At 34.5% G+C, this 15,380-nt stretch overlaps 2 protein-coding genes across 2 annotated transcripts in view; one reads left to right on the top strand and one right to left on the bottom strand.

Annotated features, from left to right (window-relative positions):
* Nucleotides 1–784: 784 nt before the first annotated feature.
* Nucleotides 785–1,465, bottom strand: LOC150103236 (uncharacterized). Its single transcript, XM_090398427.1, has one exon. The coding sequence runs from the start codon at nucleotides 1,463–1,465 to the stop codon at nucleotides 785–787; it is 681 nt and encodes a 226-aa protein (XP_090254553.1).
* Nucleotides 1,466–3,173: 1,708 nt separating this feature from the next.
* Nucleotides 3,174–15,380, top strand: part of SMC6 (Structural maintenance of chromosomes 6) — a 594,918-nt gene continuing 582,711 nt past the window's right edge. Inside the window, exon 1 of the mRNA XM_090398426.1 lies at nucleotides 3,174–3,357. Within this exon, the coding sequence (XP_090254552.1) occupies nucleotides 3,247–3,357 (111 nt within the window). The 5' untranslated portion in view covers nucleotides 3,174–3,246. The remainder of the gene's footprint in view (nucleotides 3,358–15,380) is intronic.

Here is a 15,380-nt window from a genome sequence, read left to right as displayed (position 1 = left end):
AAACTTTTATTATTGGTGTTTGTTCATGGTGAGGGTGAAATATTTTAATAAAGCAATTTTTAATATGTAAATTTATTTATTAATAAATTGTTTACTGATTATGCAGCACCCCAACATAAAATTTTCACCAGCCGCCACTTTTTCTGAAATCATTTTTGTCCACTGCCTCTACAGATTCTTCAAATTGTCTTCATCACTGAAAATTTGAAATTCGAGATTCTCAAATTTCATATTTCGATCCACCATGACCCCAAGATCTAGGGCTTCCTCAACTTCTTCCAGCAAAGTTCCACATAGAGCATATGCAATATCCTGTCTGTGGTTCCCAAAATTCAAAACCACACATTTGGCAACATTAAACTGGCATCCCCACATTATTCAGATCCTTCTGATGATCCACTACATCAGCACTACTCTCAATAATCTTATTTAGCTTCGCGTCATCCGTAAACAATTAAGTACCTCTTTAAATTTCAGTGACAATTTAATTGATATAAAGGTTGAAAAGTATTGGTCCTAACACAGAGCCCTGTAGAACTCCACTACTAACTTTCCTTTTCCTTGAAATTGTTTCCACACAACCCTTTGATATCTTTCAAACAACCCGTTCCCAATCTACTCCACCAACTTAATATCCAAAACCATATGTTGCACTTTAAACATCAGTTTAGCATGTGGTACCCTATCAAATGTTTTTGCAAAATCTAAAAAAAATTATAGTATATGCATTTCCCTCATCAACACTCTTGTTACTTGTAAGTGATTACTGAAACAAGAACGTCCCTTAACAAATCCGTGCCGAACCTTCACCGATAATATTATTTTCATCTACCCAGTTTTGTATAGGAGCTCTTACCAATTTTTCTAAAACCTTACCAACCACAGAAGTAACATAAACTGGTCTATAATTTGATGCCTCCATTCTCCCACCACCCTTATGCACTGGCACTATTTTACACTCCTTCCGACCTGCAGGGATTTTTCTAGTTGCAAGGCTTTCATTAAATAGCCAACTCAAGGGAGCTGTTAGTTCTCTAGCGCACTCCCTTAACACTCGTGGCGAAATACTACACAGTCCCACAGGCTTGCTGACATCTGGAGGACTTATTATTATTGTAAATACGCCTATTTCACTTTCTTCTAATTTGCCAGCCTTCTCTATCCTCTTTGGCACAAGACTCATATCCCAAGGATGAAACACTCTAATGAAGTAATCATATAATAGCTCTACAATATCGTTCCTCTTGGTCAATAGACGACCTTTTCCATCTAGCATGACCATTCGTCCATAATCACTCTTTCTTTTGCTAGCCACATAACAGAAATAACGAAAAAATTCCTTAGGGTTGTCCCTTGAATGTAGTGCTAGCCTGTTCGCATATTCTAATTTTCTCTTCCTGACTATACTATTCATCTTTCTTGCTTGAAGTCTGTCTTCCTCATGCAACTGTTCACCACCTCTCATTCTATACTTTTTCCATAACCTCTATTTTTCCTTCAGTTCTTTCTTAATCTTACTGGTAATCCATTTTGCACCAGATATTTTTATTTTTTTAATGCGTTGTATGCTCTTTGCTACCTTATAACAAATGGCCATTAACTAGCTTCATACATCATTTTATATCACTACTACCAGTCTCTAAGTTTGCTTTCTACTACACTTTTCTACTTCCTAGTCTCTAATATTGCTCTCTTTTTCCACCTGATTAACGCTGCCCTGCAAGTCATTTGTATCAGCTATTGCTATAATGTGCTGCACATTCTGTCCTCTCTTCATTGCTATTGTCATCCTCTCTATTATTCCACCAGGAAAACATTCTTCAAACGTTATTCCACATACCCTAAATTAGTGTTTCTTAATGTGTGGTACGCATATCCCCGCGGTTATGAGAAAGATATTCAGGAGTATGTGGCAATTTTCGGCTAAGCATCATTAACTTATTATTTCAACTCAACTGTTGGCTTGCCTTTGTCTTTGGTTCCCGCGATCTTTTGTTATACCGCACCAATCATATGCACTTCTTCATAGGTGCTCTATCTCAACTGGCCTAACATTGCTGTCTATTTCGCCTTCTGCTTTTCCTTCTCATGAGTTATTTGTGAAGGATTGTTCATTACGTATCTCAAGTCTTGTAAATTATTGATAATTTTTGCTTGAAGTAATGGGAAAGTAGATGAAGCTATTTGGGTAGATGACTTTGACAATGCATACAAGGAAACTGTTCTCGATGCCAAAAGTAGTGATAGCGAATAGGAGCTTCTTTGTAAGTCACACCATTTCCAGTTTTTTTCTGAAAACTTTTGTTTCTTTAAAAAATTTTTAGCTGTAATTTTGAGAAAAAAGTCATTGGTTAAAGACTGGATTTATGAAATGCGCAAAAGAGAGCAATATAGCAAATACAGCACAAGTAGCTGTAAGTAACAAGAAAACGTTGATATTGTATCTGAATCAAATGAAATTGATAAGAGTGTGTCGTCTTTCATCTCTAGAGAACTAACTAGGAAAAAGAAGATGAAAACTCTTCGTATGATATGAATTATTTGAAATATGTATTTTCATGAATGAGAAATGAAGATGAACCGATTCCAAATTTTCTTCCATTAAAAATATATCATGTTTTTTGTTTACATGAACATATAAATTCAAATAAAATTGGCATTTACAATGAAATACATGTTATTTATTTATTATTATTTTCATAAGGGGATACTTGGTAATAATATAAATTCAAGAAGGGGTATGCGGATATCTGAAGTTTGAGAAACACTGCCCTAAATCATGGAACAGCCATATATTATACCTGTTGTTATTATTAGACACCTCCAGGGAGTCCAAAGACTCATCGAGGGAGAGTGTGCCGACAGCATCGAGCGATTGGCCTCCTTTCCAACTACTAACCGCGCTCACACTTACTTAACTGAGCCACTCGCACTACTATCCTCCACTCTCTATTTTTCTATACTCTCTCGTATTACTCTCGCACTTTGATTACTTCTTATTATTATGCTTTTTTCCTTTCTTCCGCACTTTCATTCCTTTCTTTATCATGCTATAACCGATTAATAATAAAATTATTATTATTGTGCTGTGTTGTGCTTAGTATCCCTATTTCAATTTACTGTCGTGCTCCATCTAGTGAGCATTACATTTGTTTATGTTCGTGTGCGGGCATTCGAAGCATAGCTATGGAATTTTTGTGTATGATTTTTGCGATTTGTTGATTTTAAACTTGTGTTACAGTTGTCATGCCACCTAAGCGACGTGGTAATAAGACAAGTAATGTATCTCCAAAGAGACAAAAGAATTCTGAAAATGATGATCTTCATAAGAAGAAGCTTGCTTTTTCGCCAAACAGAGTATGTTTCATCATAATCATATATATATATATGTGTGTGTGTTCTGTAATGAGCGTTTTTCACAGATCGATTGTTAAGTGAAAATAATTAAATATTTAAACCTTGACAACTTTGGAAAATGAGATTCTTTAAGTAAACTATACGTGTGTGTACAATGATAATGCACCGATTGGAAAATGAAACTTCCTTATCCCGCCAAAATAGTCTTTAGTAAACACGTGGTCATAAGAATTACCAATAAAATATATACCATTTGTAAGGCGAAATATACACGATGTTCACTTTATATAAAACGCTATTAGCTGTTTATGAAGATAGTTTCAACGTGATACTAGATAATTATTGCATTGGTGAATTAGCCGCCAAAACAAATCGTTATGTCCAGTCTCTCGGATATTATTAGACGCTGCTCAAAATATAATTTTCAAGGGTGTAAACGATTAATGGATTAAACGCACCCTCATTAGTTTGAAATTCAGCATGTACAGGTGTTTTAGTAGGCCACGATATTTGAATTTATTATTTTTATTTATTTCCTGATTTTCAATACATTTATTATTAGTAGTATTATAATAAAGACGTCCATGGAATCAAAGACTCATCATGGGAAGTCTCACTGTCACACACACACACACACAGTTTATGATACTGTGCCTTAAATGTGTTCACCATCTCTGCAGTTACCACACTCTCAGGCAATACATTCCATGCAAAAAAAACTACTCCTCATTCCACTCCCCTCCCCCCGCTCACACGTTCCTTATACTGCTTCCAGGGATGATCTCTTGGTCTCTGCTATCTTCACCTATTCTATATAAAACCTTCCTGCCATTAATCTGGTAATAACTTAACAGCTTATGTCTTGATCATATTCCCTCCTCTCTCCTCCCACTATCCACCAATTTCTGCGAATTGCATTTTTCAATCTGTCTTCATACTCAACATTCCAGAAACTAGAAACCACCTTAGTCAATCATCTCTGGACCTTTTCCAGTACATCTTCATTTTGAAAACCAGGTGACAAAATCTGTGCAGGTAATCCATATGGACTAATCAAAGCCTTATACAAGGGGAACCATTTAGTTTGAAGAGCTGTGGTTGCATTCCTAGGGAAACACATGTGATGGGAAACTGTTCTGGAGGACACTCTTCTAGAAGGGATAAAGAGGAGAAATTTGTACCTTGTACATAGTACTTTATTATGATTCTTGAAATGAGCATTTCACTATGAGGCCCATGGCCCTCATGTTGATTTGTTTTGTCTATCTGTGTGTATGTGTTTAATGTGAATTTCACTCACGACATATTGTACCTGAGGTGGCTTAAGGATTAGATAATTCAGGAACTATTTTTGCTCTTGAAACCAAAGGTACTTCATGCCTCTTGTAAACAGGATAGTGGTCTCACACAGAATATAAATGGAAATCATCTACCACATAGTGACTAACAAATATGCTTGCTGCAGTGGGATTCGAACCTACAACTTTGGATGGAAGACTGGCAATATAATAAATCCTACTTTAGCTTAATAGATATTAATGAAATTTGGTATTTGAAATCTCTGCTGAGATTTGAAATTTGTCCATTAATTGATTTTCGTTTCAATAGGTCTGGTTTTATTGAAAAATTCTGACAAAATGATGAGAAACATACAGAATTATATCTTGCAAATGACAATGTAAACTGCTTGCGGTAGTCAAAAAAAAAAAAAAAAAAAAAAACCGAGTAAAAAAACACATCACTGCAAAAATTCTGTTGCAAATACATCTTTTTATCATTGTCTTTAGTGTTATTTCATATCTGCTATTATTACCATTGTTGATATCAAGAACCTTTTATGGAGTCTATTATTTTTTGATCTTTGTAGATCTATTTTTGTTCACACATTATAAACTGAAGCACATATATAAAATATGTTGAGCATTACTTTTAAACACTTCTTAAATTGCTAAGAAAAGTTTTATATAAAGAAATATCAAACAGAATTTTTTTTCAAAATTCATAATTTATTATTTTAATTTCAAGTACATTTTTATAAACCTATAAATTAATAATAGTTTAATTATTGCATGTCAAAGACTTCTATAGTAGGAGGATCTAATATAATGTAGGTATGTAAACTACATGCCGTTCATAAAACTAGTTCAGTGTTAAATATATTTTTGCTACTGATTTGTTATATATATATATATAACATGAAACTTAACAGACTAAGTACTGAGAAATGTGATGAACATGATATTTTAAATAAACTATTGGAAGGCACAGGAAAGAAAACAGAATAGAACAAACAAACAACAAAAGAAAAAAAAAAGATGTGGAACATTCTGATACTAATGTCTATCAAATGATGCCATTTAAAGCTTCAAATTTCAACCAACAAATTCTGACACAAGCACAGAAAAATGTGAATCACATTACCTGCCATTGCAATTTTCACTTGTAATCAATGTTTCTACTTAAATTAGTAGCCAGATTTTTTGAATAAATATATAGAGCTTCTATATTATAAAATATGATTTCTTTATCTCATAATGAATGTATCAGCATAGAAAAAAAAAAAAATCCAGGTGAATTAAGATAAGTACTATGTTCAATGAAAGTAAAAATACTATGTAGAATGAAGTGTCCATGATAAGTCTAGTAACTCTAAGGAGACCTATAAATAATGCCAATTCTAATATCTTTGGCAAGCTCATACTACTAATATCTGTAAATAACCACATAAAATAATAATTCTAATAATGTCTATAAATATTAATAAAAATCTTACAATTGTAAGATTTTTATTATTATCATTATATAGGTATCTCCTTGGAGTGAGTCAGAAGACTCATCTCAGGAGACTTATTATTGACACACTAGCCATTATTCACAGAATACCTATCATGTTCTCTCATTAAACTCATTCACTAACAAAACATTCACAACCATGTGTGGCAACCCGTTCCACCTATTCACCTGCAAGCAAAAAAACCTAGTCCTAATACCCTTACTAATTACATTCTTACACAATTTCCAGGGGTTCTGGTTCTCTGGTTCCATTCCTTCTTGTATACTTAAAAAAAAGCCTTCGGTTCAAAAAATCTTTATTTATTGTATTTCAGTCATTTACCTAAAGTTACCTACTCTCTGCTGCTCACATGAAATTATTGTTGGTTTTGTAGAGAATTCTAGAGCTATGTCTATTTGTATTGATTCTGATATGGTAACTGAATGTTCTCAAGCTGATTTCTGCCAAAATAAACTATCCTCTTCAACAGTGCTAAAATCTGAATTATTTGTTCACCTTCCTGAAGGATGAATAATTAAATTATTGTTATTAACATCAGACCTCCATGGAGTAAAAAGACTCATCTCGGGAGGCAAACAGTGTTACATACAAAGCCCATCCAACTGTGTGTTAAACTCCTTCAATGTATCTGTATTCATCACACTGTCAGGCAAAACATTTCACTGACCAACCACTCTCCATGCAAAGAATCTACTCCTTATGCCCCTGCTCACAGCTTCTTTCTACAACTTCCTGGTATATCTCCTTGTTCTATTCACCCCCCCCCCCTTCTCCCATGCTACAAAAAATTTCTTCCACATTGACTTGATAACAACCCTTTACCAACTAAAATGTCGCAGTCATATCCCCTCTCTTCTTCCATTCACAAGGCTTTGAAAACTGCATTCCTTTGATCTGTCCTCATATCCCGCATTCCAAAGGCCAGTTATGACCTTAGTCAATCTTCCTCATCGCCATGAAACAAGGGGTACCAAATCTGTGCATAATAATCCATATGAGGCCTGACAAGGCCTTATACAATGGAACAAAACCTTTTTATTTCTAGAATTTAAGGTTGTCCTCTGCATCATTGCCATAATCTGATGTGATGTCTTCACAACTTGTGCAGTGTGATCTCTGAACTTCAGATCCTTGTCCACCATCACTCTAAGGTTTCTTATTTCCTCAACTTCCTCCAAAATTTTCTCATCAAGTGGGAAAATTTTGTTGGTAGATAACAATGGAATACTTTACATTCCGTTGTTATCTACCAAATTTCAGAACCTTATACTTGGCAACATTGAATTGATATTTCCATACTGTTGTCCACTTATACAATCTATTCAAGTCCTCCTGTAAGACCACAACATCTACTCGATTCTTCATCACTCTTTCCAGTTTTGCATTGTCTGCAAACAGTTGTATATCACCAGTTAATCCTGTTCAAATATCATTAATATATGAATGAAATAACAATAGTCCCCAAAATGATCCTTGCGGCACACAACTAGTGACTCTCCTCTTTTGAGACAGTTCCTCCTCCATACGCATATCTAATAGCCATTCACTTATGTGAGACATCAGAGTCAAAAACAATCTTGGATGCAATTTACATCATCAAACAACTTTTTGATATCAAACAATTAGTGCAAAAACTATGGGATAAAATCTGGAAGATGAAAGGTAGATACAGAGCACATCAGCTGTTTATCTTGAAACATAACGGATGTATTATCACTTATCTCAAAACTATTGCAGACACTTTGGGCAAAAACTTTGCCAGAATCTCTGCATCACCTTCATGCCCCCATGAAGTTTTAATACTAAAAGAGCAACAAGAGAAATAATGATTAATTTATTAAAGAGGAACTCAAACTCTTTTGCTATCTTATCCTAGTGTAGTAGGCCCGATGATATCCATTATGAGATGATAAAGCACCTCCTATCATCTTCTATAGATCTCCTGCTCTTATTACATAACAGAATGTTTACAGAGGAAGGGTTTTCTGGACTCTTGGCATAAGTCAGTTATCATTGCTATCCCAAAACCAGGTAAGGATCCAGCACAGGCTAATAATCACCACCCAATCGCTCTGACTATCCATCTATGATAGTCAGAGCGATTTTAATGTAAGGTTTTGGAAAAAATGGTAAATGCAAGGCTTCTCTGGTACCTAGAAAGCAACATATTTCTTTCCAATGCTGCTTTCGTAAACACAGATCAACCTTGGACCATTTGATCTGCTAAGAAACATGTATATGAGAAGCTTTTCTGAAACAAGAACATGTAGTTTCAGTGTTCTTCAACATTGAAAAAGCTTATGACACAGCCTGGAGATATGATATATTAAAAGACCTGTTCAATCTAGGTCTGAGGAGAGACACCTACCCATTTTTATTAAAATGGGTATGTGTCTGTTTTTACCCTCCTCTGCTGTTAATCACTTAATGGTGATTATAGAACCATTAGCAGATTAACTTTAATGAGGCTTTGTGTCACTTGGCTTGAAGTCTACTGTGTTATTTGGAATTTCCTCACTGTCCTTCGATGTTTAAACTTTTGCTGCACAATTTATTGTGTCTCTTCTTAAAAATAAAAACTGATTTCACATGTGCAAAAATAAATAATCAATCTTGAAATGACCACAGACCACCAGCCTTTGCAGTGATTTTATTTTCTTATTCTTCTGCTATTCTTCAAATCATTGCAATGCAACAAGACAGTTTATGTTCTTTCATTATTATTATTACTATCACGGGTATCTCCATGGAGTCATTAGACTCATCACGAGTGACCCAAACTAGCAAAACAATATCTGTCATATCTCTTCGAAGAGCTCACAACTAAGTCAGGCAATGAATTTCACTCAAACACTGTTTGCATTGAAAATCATGACTTTAAATATTTATAAATTTTTTCATATGACATTTATTGAAATAAGTATGAGCTTTGGAAGTTTCTCCACTTGGTTATATTATAAATTAAAGATACCAAGAAATTATATACTTGGTTTAATCCTTTATCCAAGTATAAGCAAACGAACATTTCATGTGCAAACCTTGTTTGCTTACACTTAGATAAGTATGAGCTTTTGTTTTCTTTCCTTGCATGATGTTAAATCGAATTACTCGCTTTCCAACTGCCACAATTCTTTTTAATATCAAAAATCTATATCCAGTGAAATTTCACCAGGAAGTCCTTTACCTTTTGCTTAAAACTGCAACAGATTTTTTTTTTTTGGGGGGGGGGGGAGGGGTTATATTCTTGTAATATCCTGTACTTAACTATTGTAGATTTGGTGAAAATGTCTGAAAAGTTATCAGCCTCAACCATAGCAACACTATTGGCATGATTTTTTTTTTTTTCTTTTCTAAGTTGGTACATCTGTCATAAGCATTCATGTGAAATTGCAAGCATTCTATCAAGTATGTTTTATACAGCTGTCTGAAGCAAAAGTGTTGTCTGTATCCCTTGAAATGGATAAAATCGAGTATCGTGCGGTTATAAAATTATTCAAAATTATTTCAGAAGAAATTCATTCAAAGTTCATAAAAGTTTACAGGCACCCTTTTCCTTCATTTTCGACAATTAAGAAATGGGCTGCCGAGTTTAAACGTGGCCGTACCAACCTTGAAGATGATCCATGTGAGGATGTGTTCAAAAAGTTGAACAACACCAGAAATCATTGATCAAGTGCATGATATGGTATTGGATGACCAGTGAGTCAAAGTGCATGAAATTGCTCAGACTGTAGGCATTTCAAAAGAACATGTAGGATATATTTTGCATGAAGAATTGCAAATGAAAAAGCTTTGCACAAGATGGGTGCTCACAGCAAATCAAAAACACACTTGCATAGAAATCTCTGAACAGTGCTTGGAGCATTTTAACAAGAATAAAACTGATTTTTATGCATCAATTTATTACTATGGATGAGACTTGGATTCGCCATTACACACCAGAATCCAAACAGCAGTCAAAACAGTGAACAGAAGCTGGTTGTTTAGTGCCAAAGAAGACAAAGTCAGTTTCATCAGCAGGAAAGGTCATGGCATCAGTGTTTTTGAATGCTAAAGGCATTTTGTTTATTAACCCTCATCCCGTGTTGCTGGTTTTGATCAATGTAAACCATGTCGGTGTGACTTTTGTGTCCAGGGCTTATTAAATGATGTTTTTATTGAATAATTAAGATGCCGTTCACAGAGCACATTGTTAATACATTCCAAAACATGGTACAATCAATAACAATAGCAAAAAAATTATTTAAATAATTGTTTAAACAAATAAGTGTCGGAAAAGCACGAAAAAGACTGAAAAATTTTAAAAATTCATATCTCTGCTTGGAATAGACCAAAACCCTTGTTATACATAAAAATATAACGGAAAAACTCACGTAGAAAAATTATTTAATGGTATAATTTTCGCCCGTGTGTCACAGGCATCTTCAGTACAATTAGGCACAAAAATTAAACATTAACTGACAATTCCAAAAAGCGCCACCTAAGTAGCTGGTGTAAGATAACTAAAAAGGTCAATAACTTTCCTAAAAAAAAAAAAAAAAAAAAAAAAAAAAAAAAAATTAATACAATAAAAAGTTAGGAAAGATTAGCTGATTTGTAAAGTACTATCTCCCATAAAGGGGACAGACGTAAGCCGTCGGATCTGTTTAAGTTAGGAGAATGAAGTAGAGTTTCACATGCTTCTTTATAAAGGCGTTCCATGAGAAACTGACTTTTGTGAAGAACTCTTGTCTTTTTCCAATGAACTCTGTGTCTAGTGAAGATGGCATGTTCTGCAAGTCCAGACTTTTCAGGTTTAAAGTATTCAATATAAGATTGGTGTTCTTCTAGCCGAATGGAGGCAGATCTTCCCGTTTGTCCGAAATAACATAATCCACAAGAGCACGGAATCTGGTAGACACCTGGATGATTGAGATGTGGAAGCTTGTCCTTTGGAGAAGCGAGAAAGGTGGAGATTTTTCTAAAAGGTCGAAAGGCAACAAAAATATTCAGTGGTTTTAAAATTTTTGCTATACGTTCACTGATGCCTTGTATATAAGGGATGGTAATGCGCGTTATTTCCTCTGTGTTTGAAGAGGGAGACATATTAAATCTACTCAAAGTTCTTTTAATGAAGCAATTCTTATAGCCATTAGATAGAAAGGAAGAAGTTATATATCGTATTTCTTTCTGTAAAAGATCGTCTGTAGAACAAAAGGAGTGGGCCCGATGAACCAGTGTTTTAATAGTTCCTGCCTTTTGACTGGGATGGTGATGAGATTCCGCATGGATATAATGGCCTGTATGAGTCTTCTTTCTATAAACTGAGAAAACCTTCTTCGGTCGTCCACCTAGATTGTATGGTCTTCCAAAAGTTCATAAACCAGGCATTCCGTTAAGACCAGTCGTAGATTGTATAGGTTGCCCAACTTACAAAATCTCAAAATTTTTATCTAATTTACTCTCCTCTTCAACTAGAAGAACTGATACTTATATAAAAAATACTTTGGATTTTAAAAATAAAATTTCAGATCTTCATTTGGACGTTTCTGATATCATGATCAGTTTAGATGTTGTTTCTTTATTTACAAATGTACCTCTTTCGGAAAGTATTGAATTACTACAACAGGAATTTCCTTCAGACATTGTAAACTTATTTGATTTTGTAATAAATTCTGGTTATTTTTCTTTTAAAAATAAGTTATATCAACAAATTGAAGGAACAGCAATGGGTAATCCTCTCTCTCCTGCTATCTCCAATTTCTTTATGGAACATTTTGAACAACGTATCTTTGACAATATTTCTCCCAGACCTACTCATTGGTTCAGATATGTCGATGACATTTTTGCTGTATGGAATGGCTCTTCTGATGAACTTCAACAATTTCTCAATAAGTTAAACGCATTTCATCCTAGGATCAAGTTTACCCTAGAAGTAGAATCAAATAAGCAGTTAGCCTTTTTAGATCTTCTAATTCTTCGCCAACCAGATGGTAACCTACATTTCTCAGTTTATAGAAAGAAGACTCATACAGGCCATTATATCCATGCGGAATCTCATCACCATCCCAGTCAAAAGGCAGGAACTATTAAAACACTGGTTCATCGGGCCCACTCCTTTTGTTCTACAGACGATCTTTTACAGAAAGAAATACGATATATAACTTCTTCCTTTCTATCTAATGGCTATAAGAATTGCTTCATTAAAAGAACTTTGAGTAGATTTAATATGTCTCCCTCTTCAAACACAGAGGAAATAACGCGCATTACCATCCCTTATATACAAGGCATCAGTGAACGTATAGCAAAAATTTTAAAACCACTGAATATTTTTGTTGCCTTTCGACCTTTTAGAAAAATCTCCACCTTTCTCGCTTCTCCAAAGGACAAGCTTCCACATCTCAATCATCCAGGTGTCTACCAGATTCCGTGCTCTTGTGGATTATGTTATTTCGGACAAACGGGAAGATCTGCCTCCATTCGGCTAGAAGAACACCAATCTTATATTGAATACTTTAAACCTGAAAAGTCTGGACTTGCAGAACATGCCATCTTCACTAGACACAGAGTTCATTGGAAAAAGACAAGAGTTCTTCACAAAAGTCAGTTTCTCATGGAACGCCTTTATAAAGAAGCATGTGAAACTCTACTTCATTCTCCTAACTTAAACAGATCCGACGGCTTACGTCTGTCCCCTTTATGGGAGATAGTACTTTACAAATCAGCTAATCTTTCCTAACTTTTTATTGTATTAATTTTTTTTTTTTTTTTTTTTTTTTTTTTTTTTTTTTTTTTTTTTAGGAAAGTTATTGACCTTTTTAGTTATCTTACACCAGCTACTTAGGTGGCGCTTTTTGGAATTGTCAGTTAATGTTTAATTTTTGTGCCTAATTGTACTGAAGATGCCTGTGACACACGGGCGAAAATTATACCATTAAATAATTTTTCTACGTGAGTTTTTCCGTTATATTTTTATGTATAGTTATGTCTACTCACGGTTTACCTCTTTTAAAACTTAAAACCCTTGTTTTTTGTTAGTTTTGTAGGTAAATGTATGTACGTTAACACAAAATTAATGACAAAATCATATTTTTAAATTACAATAATTATTTTTCAATTGAAAGTTGCTTATTTTACAGCAACTTTCAATCGAAAAATAATTATTGGTATAAATGGTATAAAATGGGAAAAAAATGGTATAAATGCCTGATTTTTTTATTTACATGATTTATTTAATAAAAATATTCATTCAAAATATATCGTTTACGTTACTCACAACAGATCGAATGTTTTGATTAGTATGCAAAATAATAATGTTCAAAATATCGTCCGTTATAAGCAACCTCCATGCATCTAATGAAAAGCGAATATTTAACGCATCTCCTGATGAAGACGGAAAATGCATTCGAATATCCGATGATCGATGACCATGTGTTTCCGGAGCATTTGAAGACCACTTGTGACCGTTTCTACTTGAATATAAGGTCTTTGTTTCACAGTTGGAGTAACTGGCCGCTCGAAGTTCTCTTCGTCTTCTTTGTCAGTTGAAAAATTATCGCCTTCTTCTTCTTCTGTTTCTAAGCGTTCATCTTCTTCTACTTTATCTTTTCTTCAGACACCTAGCTCTCAACATAATTAATGGGCTCACTCTCATAGAGAGAATAAACAATCTCATTTCATTTGCGAAGAGCTATTTTTGGAGCTAAAAATTTTGAAAAATTAGCATTTCTCAAAAAGTATTTTTTTTTGGCTAAAATTGTAGTAAAAATTTTTTTTAACACTTACCTTACCCTTCTTAGTAATTTTTGCATAAAATTATCACCAGACACAGTGAAAAAATGAAAAAGAGCACAAACTCAATATTTCATTTGATACCCATTGCTCATGTCGGTGGGACTTTTTTTCAGCAACTTCTAGGCCTCTTTACACCTGAAAGGACAAACCAAAACTAATGGATTACCGGTCTACATTGTAGTGCTCGGCTTAAAGTTTTTTTACCACTGTCACAGATGGTGCTACCTGTCCCATCCTAAAATATATTACAACCAATAGTTTTCGGCTGGACAAAAAAGTTCCACCAACATGGGCTGAGGGTTAATTATCTTGAAAAGGGTAAAACAGTAACCGGGTAATATTATTTGATCTTTTAACCAGACTACACGAAAAAATTTGTGAGAAAAGACATGGTTTGCAGAAGAAAAAGATCATCTTTCATCAGGACAATGCACCTACCCACAAAGTTGTTTTGGCAATGGGAAAATTAAGGGATCTGCACTATGAATAGTTTGAACATCCACCTTATTCCCCCAGATTTGGCTCCCTCTGATATCTATCTCTTCCCAAAACTAAAACTCTTCCTTGCTGGTCATCTTTTTTCTTCGAATCAAGAGGTGATTTCAGCTGTAGAAGGTTATTTTACCTTCTACAGCTGAAAAAGAAAACCTTCTACCTTCTTCAAAGCTGGAGCATTGCTGGAATAAATGTATTAGTCTTAAGGGAGATTATGTTGAAAAATAAAAATAATTTTGAAATTATAAATTCTTTTTTCATTGTTAGGCTGAGAACTTTTCAGACCACCCTCGTATATGAAAGATATTCTATACAGACTGATTTAAAATATATGCTCATTTTGACGATTTATTCCCCCCCCCCCTTTCTGCCTTTGGAACTGAATTATTATTATTATCATTTAGGCATCTCCATGGAGCCTGGAGACTCATCGCGGGCGACCCAAAATAAGCCATAACATGCACAAATCCTATCATATATCTCTTTGAATTCATTCACTGTCAGGGAACTTACAGCCAATTCTGGCAATCCATTCCACTTACTCATGCAAAAAATCCATTCCACAAAATCCATTCCACTCTCCATGCAAAAAATCTGGTTTTCACACACACCTACTAACCACACTCCTATACAACTTCCACCACATGGCCCCTAGTTCTCTGTTTGTAATATATAGAAAAATTTCACTTGCATCAATTTTATAAACCCCATTTAATATCTTAAAAATTTCTATCATGTCCCCTCTTTTCCTCCTATCAACTAAACTTTGTAACCCATAAACCTTCAACCTCTCCTTGTAGAAAGTATTCCACGGACCTGTCACCATCTTGATCGCTTGTCTCTGAATCTTTTCGACCACCTCCTGGTCCCCAAGAAACTCAGGTGACCAAATCTGTGTGCAATAGTCAAGATGTGGCCAAATCATAGCTTTATAAAGAGAGATAATAACTTCCTTATCCTT

This window comes from Typopeltis vanoorti, chromosome 9, assembly GCF_054136105.1.
Source record: "Typopeltis vanoorti isolate ZY-2024b chromosome 9, IOZ_Tvanoo_1.0, whole genome shotgun sequence".
In the NCBI taxonomy this organism is placed as follows: Eukaryota; Metazoa; Arthropoda; class Arachnida; order Uropygi; family Thelyphonidae; genus Typopeltis; species Typopeltis vanoorti.
Note: the sequence above shows the minus strand (reverse complement) of the source record. Positions and strands in the feature narration are given on the sequence as shown.